The 14,217-nt window shown below is 34.0% G+C and overlaps 1 protein-coding gene across 3 annotated transcripts in view; it reads left to right on the top strand.

The window, feature by feature from the left end:
* The window catches only part of VTA1 (vesicle trafficking 1), a 65,630-nt gene extending 54,067 nt beyond the window's left edge, over positions 1–11,563 (top strand). The window contains exons 7-9 of one of the 3 annotated variants that reach the window (XM_027084968.1): positions 3,329–3,409; positions 6,693–6,735; positions 10,241–11,563. In XM_027084968.1, the coding sequence (XP_026940769.1) occupies positions 3,329–3,409; positions 6,693–6,735; positions 10,241–10,274 (158 nt within the window). In that variant the 3' untranslated portion in view covers positions 10,275–11,563. The other 2 variants (XM_027084959.1, XM_027084977.1) reach the window with 2 other exon arrangements.
* Positions 11,564–14,217: the final 2,654 nt, after the last annotated feature.

Raw genomic sequence — 14,217 nt, 5'->3', positions numbered from 1 at the left:
TGGCCTAACCATTTCTATCAGTGCTATTTTCCATGACTATTCTGAGGTTTATTTAACCCAATCTTCTCACATTTGCTTACAGTGTTCCTCATAGTTAGCATGTCTTTCTCTTTCTCTGCCTCTTCAAATGCTACTGACCTTCAGGGTTCTGTTTAATTAATACTTTTTACAACATCTTCTAGAGTTTTCTAACTAACACCCATTTCTCCCTTTTCAGAATCCCCACACCACATAGTCAGGAGAACAATTTAATACTTAATTAGAAATCATATAGCATTTAATTCTTGAATATATATTAATCTCATCAAATAGCCTGTGTAACAACCATCCGCTAAAAAATTAACCAGAAGTTACTTGTTAACATTGCTTTTTGTTAAGTAATAGAAAGAAAGAAATTTCTAACACAGTTCTGCTTTCCCCCAGGAATGTTTTTATGGTGACATCATTCCAACATACTGTAGTCCAGGGGGCTGCAATCCATTCAATAATTGACAGTTGAAATCTTTCCAAATCAAGAAAGAAGGAAAATTAACTAGATTTGGGCATTTCAAAAAATAAATAACATAAACTAAAAACCATCTTTACTGATTTAACAGATATTTATGCACTTAGTTGAACCTGTATGCTAGGCCCCAGTGGGAACATGTCATGATGGCTGCCAAGAACACAGGCCTTGGTCCCTGGGCGTGGAAACAAATGAGAAGCAGCATCTTCTGACTGCTGCATGAGGCGTGTTGAGCAGCCTGTGCTGTCTGTTCAAGTCTTGGTTGAATGACTGTGACCAGAGTTCTTAATAAAATGCAGATTTCCTGTGTTTTTCTTTTAATATCGCTCAAGTAAAATTTTACTATGTAAGTAAATTATTTCTCTGTAAATTCTGTTTTGTTCTTGTTAAATAATATTACCTACTTAATTAATCATCTGGAGATGTACAAATAAGCATTTAAAAATTAATGCAGGAGGCTGACCAAAGAAAGTATGCCTTCTCCATAGAGAAAAGGGTTTGTTAGGAGAATTTTAATTTAGGCAGAAGCACAAATTACTTAGTAAGGAATGGCACTGATATCCAGATTGTGAGATGGTTGTCAACTTATCCTCTTTTCTAAAGATCTGTGTGAAGAATATATATAGTCACCTACCTGTGTTTTTATGCTCAGCTGCTTCAAATCACTGGACTTCACCAGGTAGTCTCAAGAGCCCTCTCAAATCTTGCATTCTAACTTTAAAGTATATATGTTATGTAAATTATGTGCCTTTGAAAGTTCAAGTTTTATGGGGAGAATTATGTCATATGTTTACAGTTTAATATAGTTTGTTAGTATTTATCAAAATCAAGCAAAAGATAGACATTGAATTGGTCAGTTTAAATTTGTATGTCTCCTGACTTTGCAGTTATACTTCTGTAATTTTTTCCTGTAAATATATTCATGCATATATATGTATACAGTGTATAAAAATATTCATGTAGTATTAGCTTTAGCAACAAAAGTTTGGAAACAACGTAAATGTTCGTCAGTAATGGATAGCATTATAAATTGTGGTTCATGCATGGAATGGAACACTATGTAGCCATTAAAAAGAACAAGGAGGATTAGGGACTTCCCTGGCGGTCCATGGGTTAAGACTTTGCCTTGTAGTGCAGGGGGTGCAGGGTCAATCCCTGGTTGGGGAGCTAAGATCCCACATGCCTCATGGCCAAAAAGCCAAAACATGAAACAGAAGCAGTGTTTTAACAAATTCAATAAAGATTTTAAAATGGTCCACACACAAAAAAAAATCTTAAAAAAAAAAGGTGGATTTAAATATATTTAATCTGGAATTATTGCTAAGGCATATTAAGTGAAAAATGCACAGAATAGTACAGTATGCAGACATATTACCACTGGCAAAACATACATACCAAATAATGCATTCTCCATAGAGAAAGGAGTTTGTCCGGAGGGTTTTGATTTAGGCTAGAACACAAATTTCTTAGCAAAGTACATTTATTTCCTTGCACACACACACACGCCTGGACACACACATGTTTGTATGTGCATAGAAGGGTATTCTAAAACTAGTGATAGCCCTCAAGTGACCTGGAATAGAAATGAGAGGCAGGCTTTTCACCGTTTTTTTTTCTCTGCCTCTCTTTTTTTTTTTTTGTACTATTTAAAATTTGTACTTGACTTTTCATCCATACCCCTTTGTACTGTTAAAATTTTTGTTAGTTCAATTTTTAGTTTAAAAAGTAAGACTTTCATGACTTAATAGCACCAAGCCTGTAAAGTGAAACTAGTTTGTCCTAAGACAAAATTAAATGAGATAAAATAGTATATATTTAAACCATTTTTTTTCCTTTGGATAGGGATTGAGAAGATCCTTCACACTCAAGACTTCATAGCTTCAGAATATATTTCAGAACTTCAGTCAACCTTTGTGAAACCATAGCTCTAGAACTCTCATTGGCTATGTATCCGTGACCCTGAAAACTTCACAATTTGTTTTCTCCCTCTCTTCTGTTCCTGTCTTCTTGTCCTAGTGTCTATCCTACTTTACCGTTACTACAGATTGCCTATTCAGATTTAACCTCTTAGCTTAGGGCAGCAGAATCCTCTTAGCTTAGGGCAGTCCATTAATCAAGAGCAATCAACTTTTCCTGTTCATTTGCTTTCTTGTTAATTGAATCACCTAAGTCTCTTTTGGGAAGTTTCAACAATTTATGTTAATTTTTTAGATGATTAATAATCTTCAACTCTAGTATATTACTTAGTATTAGTCAAGAATGCTAGTTATCCACTGAATATGACAGTCATGACAGGTTCTAATAGGAAGTCAAAACTAATTGCTTATTGGATATATAAAAGTATTATCTTAGAAACATAAACTGGAAAACTGGAATATATAATTTATAATTTCATTCATAGTGATGAAATGGGACTCATCCCATAAGTTAAACTAAATCATAATTATAGCCCACCTTGTCCCCAAAATTAATTATTTATTTAAGAAATTAAAAGGTAGGAAGGGAGTCTGTTACTTCTACAGATATTAGGTAAGCTTTACTTGAGAAGCAACTTGAAGTATTAGACATGATAGAAAATGCAAAATACATAATAAGAAATGTGTGGCCAATACATGTGTGTAAACACTCAAAATGTATTTTTCTGCATATTTCCTATAGCAGCCTCCACCGTCAAATAAGTATATCAAATTTCAGTTCATTAAGGTTTCAAGAAAGTAATTAAGTGAAGTAATGAAATTCCTCCATGATCCTTTGAGCACTTTCCTAGAATGTAATTGAGAGGTGTAACACTTTTATACCCATTTATGGTTTTCTGATTTGCAGGTGTAGCAAGTAACACTATCCAGCCTACTCCACAGACTATTCCGGCCATTGATCCTGCACTTTTCAATACAGTTTCCCAGGGTAAGTCAGCTGTTTTATGAGATATAGTGTTTCTGCTGTTTGGGGGCGTTGTTTTGTACTTTTATCTTAGGAGTGCAGTGTATTTGAATGTCTAGGTAATTTGAAACACATTTCTTTGAATGCCTTTATTCACTAGATTCTCCAGTAAACCAAGATTGTTTCTTATTATCAAAAATACCTAAATCCAAAGGCATTCTCTCTCTTTTTTTAATCTTTTCAACTTCTTTTTTTTTCCCCCACTTGGTTGTTCTGTTTGTTTAATTTGGTCATTCTTATTCAGAGTTTTCTTCATGTGTCTGCTGAGATTAGTCCTTTTATATTTAGAATGAAGATGTTGATTGATTATTTTCAGTAGATGTTATTGAATTTCCCCCGATACTATGTCTGCAGGTCTGTTTCTCACTTGATTTTTCTGTTCTCCCCTGTGAGTGGGAACAGGCCATTCAGCTTCCTCCTGCATCTCAGCCATGGATGAGGAGATCTTTCCTTGGAGAGGGATGGCAAAGGGTGTACCACACATACCTTGTCCGTCCTAGCTCTGTCCAGGAAGTTAATTCCACAATTTTAGAGAGACATTCTCTATCTTTTTTGTCTAGGGTCTCATGTGAGAGATGGAAAGCCATTAAGGCTGAGGGTGTACAGGTATGCAGAGGTTGATAGAGGGGGGAAGGATGTGAAACTAGCGCAGATAATTGTTTTAGACTGACTCAGTAAAGATCCCCCCAGTCCCACTCCTCATACAGCTAGACCCTCTCTGAAGTTTCTCTGGATAGGCTCCCCAGTTGCCTCCTATATTACATGTTCTGAGTTGGGATTTTTTTTTGACACTGTTTTATCTAACAGCATACCTTCACTTAATTTCTACTTTTCTAGAAATTTCTTTAAATCTCTTGTCAATTATCCTTTCCAGTTTTTACAGTCTTTTCTCTTCTCTGCTTTTCCTTCAGTTTTAGAATTTTATTTCGTTTTGTTTTACCTTATCATTTTAATATAGTTTCAGAAGGAAAAATAGTCAATTATGTATGCTTAGTCTACCATCTAGAACTAGAACCCTGGAATTCTTTACCCAACCAAACTGTCAGGTATGAAGGCAAAATAAATATTATTAAATATGTAAGGATTCTGAAGTTTTGCCTACCATACACCATTTCTAAGGAAGTTATCAGAAGAAGTTACTCCATCAAGAAAAGAATGATAACCAAGAAAAGAAATATGAGATATAAGAATTGGTGAAATTAATCTTAGGTCACCTAAAGAAAAAGTCCATTGACAGCTTTTCCATAGGCTTGAAAAGCAATTGCTCTAAAATTAGAACAGAAAATCAGAGCTCCCCTCCTTTAAGAAAAATCAAGTGGATTCTATGCAATACATAGAATAAGAAGCTGTAGAATGGGAAAGAAATGGATAAGAAGCTGTAGAATTCCTTTCCCAAGAAGAACGAAAAGATCCAAGAAAACATTTTAAATCGTACAAGTAGGTTCAAGTAAGAAGCAAACTGAAATATGCCATGATTTTGAGCAATAATAGAATTATGAAATATAAGAAAAGGGATTTTGTTTGACTTGGACACAAAGAATATTCTCCTTGCAATGGCATAGGCTTATCACAAACAGAATACTTTATTCAGGGCAGAATATAAATCAACACTGACAAGTGAAGGTAGAGAGATATTTCTGGAAGTTGAAAGGTGGAATAAAAGAAAGCTGTTATTAGGATGAGTGTCCAGAAGTGAAATGTTGTGATTTTTTTCTAGAGTTGATGGAATGAGAAGTAGAAGACAAAAGTAAGCAACTAAGAAATTTAAAAGCACTAATAAATTTAGAAGGAGACAGTGCAGGAGAGGAGGATAGTGAGATAAATTCTTTACCTTTCATAGCAGAGTGTCAGTAGATAAAGCCTAAAGACTGATAAATCAAGAAATGGTGGTATAAGCTTATCAACTGGGGTTAGGGAAGTAACCTAGAGAAAACAAAAGATAGAAATAATTCAAAAGTGAAGTGGGCAGGGGCAAGGTAGATGACTTATTTAAGTGTATGAGTTACGTTAAGTTTATTCTACTTTTCCTGGTTTTATTAAAAGCAGATAAGTTATAAAACCTAAAATCAAGAGCTGCAATGGCCTTTGAATCCTGAAAGGCCTAGTTTAAGAGTATATGTATGGGGCTTCCCTGGTGGCACAGTGGTTGAGAGTCCGCCTGCTGATGCAGGGGATACAGGTTTGTGCCCCGGTCCGGGAAGATCCCACGTGCCACGGAGTGGCTAGGGCTGTGAGCCATGGCCGCTGAGCCTGCACATCCGGAGCCTGTGCTCCGCAACGGGAGAGGCCACAGCAGTGAGAGGCCCGCGTACCGCAAAAAAAAAAAAAAAAAAGAGTCTGTGTATGTTTCATGGGGGAACACAGTGCTAAGGTAAGAAGAGTAAAGAAACTATAATAAACTAGCAAATTACCCAAGAACATAGTGGAAAATGTCTATTAGTAGACAGATAACCTGCCCAGTAAATACTATATTCCTCTGTTAAACTTGTTTTCCAGATTCCTCTCTACAGTCCCATGTACCTGTAAAAGCTCTCCCTAAAATATGATGTGAAAATATCAGAAGCAGACTAGACAGAACAGTGAAACAGAATGAAGAATCCAGAAATCAGGCCACACAGTATGGGAATTAAAATTATGACAAAAGTGGCATTTGGAACAGTGTGGCAAGAAAAACAAAACATCAAAACTGATGTTAAAAAATATATATATTAGATACTATCCCCCAATTCCTGTATCTCATTTGGTTGTATCTTAACAGGTTAGACTAATGAAAAGTAATAAATTGCATACAGCAAAAGATTTCCTCTCCCCATTATATTGTTAAAATGCAGCTAATAGACAAGGAGGAAATCAATACTTAAAAAAATAAAGAATTACTGTTCAGAGCATATATAAAGAGCTCCTGCAAATAAATAAATAAAACTTAATAGGGGAAAAAAACAGAGAAATAAACATAGGGAATGATTTGTATGCTGTTGGTGGGAATATAAATTGGTGAAGCCTTCTTCAGTAGCATTCTGTCACTGTCAGAATTGCAAATTTTTTTTGACTCAGCTATTCCACTTTTGGGAATCTATCTTAGAGAAATATTTAGACATGAGCACAAAATGTATTTACAAGGGTATTTTATTTCAGCATCACTTGTATTAGTAGAAAACAATTTTAAATGTCTATTAATGAGAAATTATGGCTCCTCTGTCCTATGGAATACTGTGCACATATTAAAAAAGGTTAAATACTTTTATAGTGAATTTGTGGCTCACTCTGAAGAGGAGAATGGAATTGGGAAGGTAGGTATTTGAAGTTCAGTATTTACTTTTTTAACTTGTGTATACCTGATAGTATTAGAGTGCGAATAACAACTTACTTCTTAAAGGTTTTTTAAAAATTAAATAGAATATATGAAAAATATTTAGCATGGTTCGTGACATAATAATATTCTGCCTCTAATCATTGCTGTTGCCATTATTAAGTGATGTGTCCTGGCGATGCCTGGATTTAAGGGATCAGTACTGTACTTTATATTTACCTCCAAGATTTACTTCAGGGAATCAGATGATTCCCACATGATTTTTGCCTATGCTTTCCATTCAAGTCAGAGGATAATTGAGTACACTAGGATCAGATTATCCAAGGTCCTTCACATGCATTTCTAGTTAAGTAGGAAAAAATCTCTAAAGACCCATTTCGGAAATATTTACAATTAAGTATTCCATCTTCTGCCAAGGTTAGATAAATCAACCTTGGAAATAGATGCTTCTAGCAACTGAGCATGCAGGGATTTCTCTTTATACCAAATAATGTTACCTTTGATCCAGTGCTGACCCAGGCTCTTTCCCCCGGAATAGAGAACTTAACTGATGGCTCTACCTCTCCTCTGCCCGGTTCTTGTCCTGCCCTATGAAGGGGAGAAGCAGCTCTGTGATAAAGACAGTCTTCTTGAAGCCATCTGGAACTTATAAGCACAGATTTCAAAAAAGAGATATTATATTAAATTAGACAACTTCTCTAATTCTTTTTTTTTTAACGGTTGGATTAGCTGTATGTGATCTTTCTTTTTTCTAATTCTTTAAACACCTTTTAGGTCCACAGTGTGCTCTCTCTGGTTCTGATTATGGCTTCTGGTAAATTTTAATGATAGGAAAAAAAACAGCTTTCATTTAGGTGCATTAAGTAATAGTTACTATTTTGAATATAAAATCAGATAAACTGAAATTGAATAGTTGTTCTCTTCCTGAAATGTGTTTTCCTTTGTTATGTCTTTTTTACTTTCTCTATTTAGTTTTTAAATGCTAATTTAAAAGAATCCTAACTAGGAAGCAGATTTTATTTAATTTAAAATTTTAATTCATGTGTTTTATTATTAATGACTTATAGGTAATATTTTTAAAGGAAAGAAAGCTTGAAATATTACAAAATAGCAAAAGTATTTGACATGGCTTTTTAAGTTCTTTATATATTTATATAGAATATTTTTATATATTCTACATAAATATATATTTACTTATAAATATATAATTGGTAAAAATAAATCTTAACATCTATATAAATTTGTAAATTACATTTTGCATCTAAATCTAAGTTGGTTCTTATCATCTAGTTATTACATTTTATAAGATAGTTACATAATTTGTCATACATGCTGTAAGCTATATATTATGTATCTGTAATTATAGTTTTCTAAGATATTCATTTTATAAATATTGAAATTGTTATACCATAAAAAATTGCAATATTTGTGTTTTTAAATAGTTTTATCACTAGTAGATAAGTTTAGTTTATAAAAACTAAAATAGTAACGGAGTTCTTACTACTATACACATTTTTATCTTATTAATAAATAAGTGATATGTCAGCAAAACAGTGTTAAAGCTGATGCTGTAAAAAATAAAATTAGTCCTGAGCATTAGGGCTTTCCTCCAGCAAGTCCAGTAAATTCTGGATAGATGTCTTACATATTTAAACATTGCCTGGAGATAGAAGAATAGACTATTAAAGCACAAAATGAGTAGTATTAAGGTAAACTTAATTTTCATAGATGTCTCACTCACCTAGATAATATGTCTTACTCACCTAGATAATAGTATACATCTAGGTGACTAGAGCCTCTCAATATACTTTGAAAAAACATTGATGAATCTTTCAGTAAAAAAAAAAAAGAAGTGTGCCTGACTAAATTGTCAAAAGAACTGCAGGACAGTTGTTTTTTAGGTTTAATGGGTAAGAAATGCCAAGTCACTAAAATACTAAAAATAGAACTGTGGAGAAACTGTTTTTTGTTTTTTAAATATATAATTACATTTTACTAGTTTATTCATTTGTATTTCTTACGTTTAGGCAAGACCAGAATTCAGGGAAATTAAAATAAGTTCTGTTAAAATTGGAATGTGTAATCTCTGATTCACAACAGTAAGGACCAACTCTTAATATAAGCTTTAATAATATTAATTCAACAAATATTTGAAGGCTTTGTATGTGTAACACACTGGGCTAGTTACTATACGTAGATGTATAAGTGCATTATCTTAAAATCTGAAATTTAATTAATGTTTAATTCTATGTGAACTTTTATTCCTTTTAAAATGTGGGAAAGAATTTAAAGTACAGACAGCTTTTTTATATTCTTTTGTTGAAGTTATTCAGCACTTACACTGGGCTAGAAACTTTAGGATACATTGTTTCAGTATTCTTTTTTGAAAATTTTTAGAAAATAATAATTTGGATAAGAATTTATCAGAGTACCTGGAATTGCTAAATACTTTGAAGTCCTTGCCTAGGGAATGTCAAAGTTTTCATTTAATGCTGTACTGTCTGGCAAAATTAAAAGCAACTAAAAAAAGTAATTATATTTATAACTACAAGCTTATAAACAGGATCAAAATATATGTTCATTTAGAAACAGAATCGAAATATATTATCTTTTCGTTATATTGTATGCCCCCAGCCTTCTGACCAGTTCTCCTTAGAGTCCTCATAAAAATTTCTAAAGAAAATTGTATTTATTTCCAAAGATAAGACACAAAGTCAGTTTTAATTTCACCTTTAGAAATATATATTCAAGTATATTCAAATCTTAGATTAAATGAAATGTTTTCAGTGTGTTTTTTTTACCCAAATTATTTAGTTGGGCTCATCCTTATCAATCATAGTGTAACTAGAAAACTTGCTGGAAAAAATTTTGGACAAATAATTGGTAAGGGTTGTTTACATGTTTAAAAATTGTGTAGTGTAATGATATGTCTTAGTTAAACCTTAGAGTTTTGTATATGGACAGCACAAAAATGCAAACTATTTTCTTGCTTAAAAAGAGTTAGATGACTTATGTAATTTTTTAACATAAAGTTTGTTATTTAATTTTTTTTTGAGTTATATTTATATTCTAGTTCAAATGAGGGTTGAATGGTTTAGTCTGTGTGTATTTATTGTTCCATGAAGAGAGTCTCAGCAATTCTAACATACACACCAAAGCAGTTTTCCTTGTTTTATACAGAATATGATTTTTTTTGCAGTTAATTTGCCAAAATATAAAGGCTTCCAGTTTTTGACTTCTGGTAGGAAAATCTTGCTCATATAAGTTGTTATGTATTGACATCTGTATGGTTTATATTAGTAATTTAAAAATTTAAAAGCATAAAGAAACTATTCAAATACAACTGGGGATTGGGGAAAACAACCTTCAGTTTTTAATATAACCTTAAACATTTTCTGTAATCTTGACTATAAGCATTTACCTAGCCTAAAAGAACGCTTCCTATATTCTTTATAAATATCTTAATTACTCTGTATTTCTCTTAGGAGATATCCGACTAACACCAGAGGACTTTGCTAGAGCTCAGAAATACTGCAAATATGCTGGCAGTGCTTTGCAGTATGAAGATGTCAGCACTGCAGTGCAGAATCTACAGAAGGCCCTCAAGTTACTGACTACAGGCAGAGAATGAAGCCTTTGTACAACATCCATGCATTTTTGGCTTAAAGAACTAACAGTCCACTACTCTATCTTCAGCCTATCAGGAGCATATTTTAAGGAAGACTTCAGTTCCATTGACTATAACAATGGAATCTGTGTCTGTGTATCAGATTCCTGTTGAAGCATTCATCAGCAGCCTCAACCAGTTTTCATTGTCCATTTAGTGGATTCAGTAGTCTCTGGGTATGTAAGGCTGATGTGAGCAAGGTCCTAAAAATGCCCATTTGAACCCTGCTTGTTCAAAAAATGAGAACACACTTCTATAAATGTATTGGGAATTAGCTTTGTATCTTAATCTACGTAAATTAAGGAATTTTTTAATCTATAATTTGGACAAACAGACCATATTACTTTGCTATAAAATTCTAAATTTAACTTTTAATAAAGATTGCCAGAATATTCTAGAAATGTTTTTGTTTTCCTCAGGACTTCTGAAACAGATACGAACATCCTAAACTGTTGAATCTGAAAGAGATTATGTTCAAATTTCAATTTATATTCATATTAAATATAGCTACATTAAAAGTTAAAATGTTCATGGAAGGAAATGTAATAAGGTAAAGAGGTAGAATCAGTTTTAGACGTAAGAGTAATGTTGGTTGCTCAACTGTTTTTCCTTATTCATTGATGCTTAAGGTGAATTGGTATTTGCTTCCTAGGCAGTTTGACTGCATGTGTTAGAGAATGAAAACAAGACATTTGTAATAATGCCTGGAAACTTGGTGCTTTGAGTTAAGGTTCTCCTCTGCTGCTATGGAATGGATTCCATAGAGTGAATAGTTATGAATGATGCAGAAGATTATAAAAACATAGACTCTCAGTTGTTAAGTTTATAAGTTATGTGGGAATTATGGACTTCCTATGTCACCTGCATTTGTGCTGTTTAAAAAATAAATACAAGGATTCTTTTAACTAATTCAGTTTATCACAGAGCCAAATGTCTGTTTTGCATGCTAAAATTGTCACTTTTCTAAAGTCATTATTTTTAGTTATAAGAATATAAAGAGAGAGAAATTTGGCAGATTTACCTAAATTATCTGGTCCATTTCATTCATTCCACTAATATTGGGAATCTTTTAACATAGGGGTCAGCAAACTATGGTCCATGGGCTGGCCATTTGTGTAAATAAAGTTTTATTGAAACCAAATAATAGCCATTTATTTATGTTTTGTGTTTGGTTGCTTTCCACGATAGCAGAATTATATGGCCTGCAAGTCTAAAATATGTACTACTTGGCCCTTTAAGGAAAAGTTTGCTGACCCCTGTTCTGACAGTCTGTTTGAAAGAAAATGAATCATTATCTCATAATCTCTTATGTCCTCCTATTTTTCTTTGCATAAGTGTAATGTTATTTATATAGAGTTCGATAGAATGAATATTGACAGAATAAACTGTTCTAAATTATTGCAAAAACAAGCCCCCCAAAAACATGCCTCCTGAAAAACATTTTCATATCTTTCACAGCTGAATTCTTAAAACATTTGCAGGGTTCAACATTTGCATCTGGAATTCCAGGACTCTGATATAGTTCTATAGAAGTTTATTGAAGTAGAAAAATGACTAGGGTGATATTTCATGTTATAAAAGATAAATGTAAAATACAGTTCAGCAAATTTTAATTCAAATCCTAACATGTCTGGCCACTAGGAAGAAAACTGTCACCTCTCATTTCACACCCTACCTGTTGCTCCCAGTTGGGAGAGCACATGGAGGGGAGAAGATGCTGTGGAAACCACGGAGTCCACTGAGAAGTGAGCTGTGATGTAGCAGAAATCCCAGTTGTTTTGTGGCCCATTACTTTAAAATGCTTTCTTGCATAAAGGGATTGAACTATAAAGATTTTTTAGCTTTCGTCTGCATATAAAATCTGACAGGAGAAAGTTAGAAATTTTCTGATGTAACACTAGGGTAAATAGTTTTCATTTGGTCAGTCAATATGTATTTATTGAGCAGCTACTATGTGCCTGGTATTGTCCTTTGCATGAGGAAACAGCAGAAAACAAGAAAAAGAAATCCCTGCCTCATAGAGTTTTATTCTAATGGGAAGGAAATGGACAAACTTAATAAAAAGTATATCATATATTCTATTCAACCAGTGGTTTTGAACATGTAATTGTTAGAAATGTAAATCTCAGACCCTACCCCAGTCCTACCCAATCAGAAATTCCAAGGGTGGGGCCCAGCCTTCTGAGATTTAAGAAACACTTTACAAAACACTTCTTGTAATCTGGTGGTCCCTCAAGTCAGTGGTTTAGCCCTACTCCCATCGGAAAGATTGAGAGTCTGGGAGGAAGATTCGCCTGAAGTGTGCCTGGACGCCCAGCATCAGTGTCACGTGGGATGGGAATCACACTTGAGGAACTTCTGTATTAGACAGAGATAAATGCTCTGGAGAAAACCACAGTATGGGATAGGAAATGCTTGGGTGTGTGTGGGCCTGTGCACGTTTAAATAGGATGGGATAAGCCTCACTGAGGTGACAGTTGAGTGAAAAGGGAAAGGGAGGAAGAGTATTTGTGGCAGAGGGAGGTCGACAGAGGAGGGAAGAGGGGATAAGTGAGGAACGCTGGTGAAGGAGCGAGAAGCTCAGGATTACACAGGCTTTTTGTAAAACACTAAGCTTTTCCTCTGAGCAAGATAGGGAGCCACTCAAAGGTTTTGAAAAAAGAGTAGCCACAACTTTTAAAAGGATCATATTGGCTACTGTGTTGAGACAAGACCGTAAGGTGGGCAAGGGTGGAAGCTAGGAGAGGAGTTAAAAAGAGTATTGCAACAATTCAAGGTGCAGTGTTATGATGGCTTAGATCAGGAGTAGAAGTGGAGGTTATACAGTGTAGTGGGTTTCTGTAGAGCCACAGTATTTCTGATAAACCGGATCTGAGGTATGAGCATAGAAGGAGTGAAGGTCGACTCCCCAAATTTAACTTGAACGCTTAGAAGGAGCAAGTAGTCATTAATTGCAGTGGGGAAAGTCGCAGAATTCTGCTGACATTTAGGCTGAAGTACAGTGTTCCCAAGTTCTTGTGAGCATCCCAGTAAAACTATTTGATAATATTGTTTTGTCAATACAGACAGAGGAGGAAGAAGAAAAGATAAGTTCTGTCTACAGTGATTGTCACAGACATCTCACCAAATCACTGCTGAACTGGACCTAGAAGCCAAGAACGGTTCCCAAGGTTATGGTCAAGGAAGTTTGCAGGCTTCAAGATTACACCCATGAAAAAGACCCCAGTTACAGGTCTTGAAAATTAACATCCTAGTATTCATAGAATTTATTTATATGTGACTTGTACTTCTAGAAATGTGACGTCACTGTGTATGGGTTAAGAAATGGTTATATACTGTCCTTTCTAAAGAAACTTAAATCCTAATAGCATTATTACAATTATCTTCAACTTGAAAACAACAATAATTGACTCAGGGTTGAATGTTTTTGGTGATCTGCACGGCTTTCTCTACCCATCCCCATTTTTTTTTAACTTTACTCATTTTATGTTCCAAAGCAATTGGATCAGATCATCTAGTTTGGACAGTACATAAACCTCCACCAGTAGAAAAGTTCTATTTTCAAGAGATCACAGAATTTTAAGGCACCCCTCATATGGAAATATGCTCACCTGGTTGGTTGTAATCTTTGATGTCCGTGTGGGATTCTGAGACTAAAAGCTCATTTAATGGAGTATACTTAAGTAGGACTAATTTCAACTAAGTGATACTTTAATAATAGTAAATATAATAACTAACATTTGAGTATTTACTAAATGTCAGGCACTATTCTGAGTATTTTACATGTATTCATTT

The sequence above is a fragment of the Aethalodelphis obliquidens genome, unplaced genomic scaffold (assembly GCF_003676395.1).
Source record: "Aethalodelphis obliquidens isolate GAN/ISIS:26980383/991018 unplaced genomic scaffold, ASM367639v1 scaffold3, whole genome shotgun sequence".
Classification (NCBI taxonomy): domain Eukaryota; kingdom Metazoa; phylum Chordata; class Mammalia; order Artiodactyla; family Delphinidae; genus Aethalodelphis; species Aethalodelphis obliquidens.
This window is presented reverse-complemented; position numbering and strand designations above follow the sequence as displayed.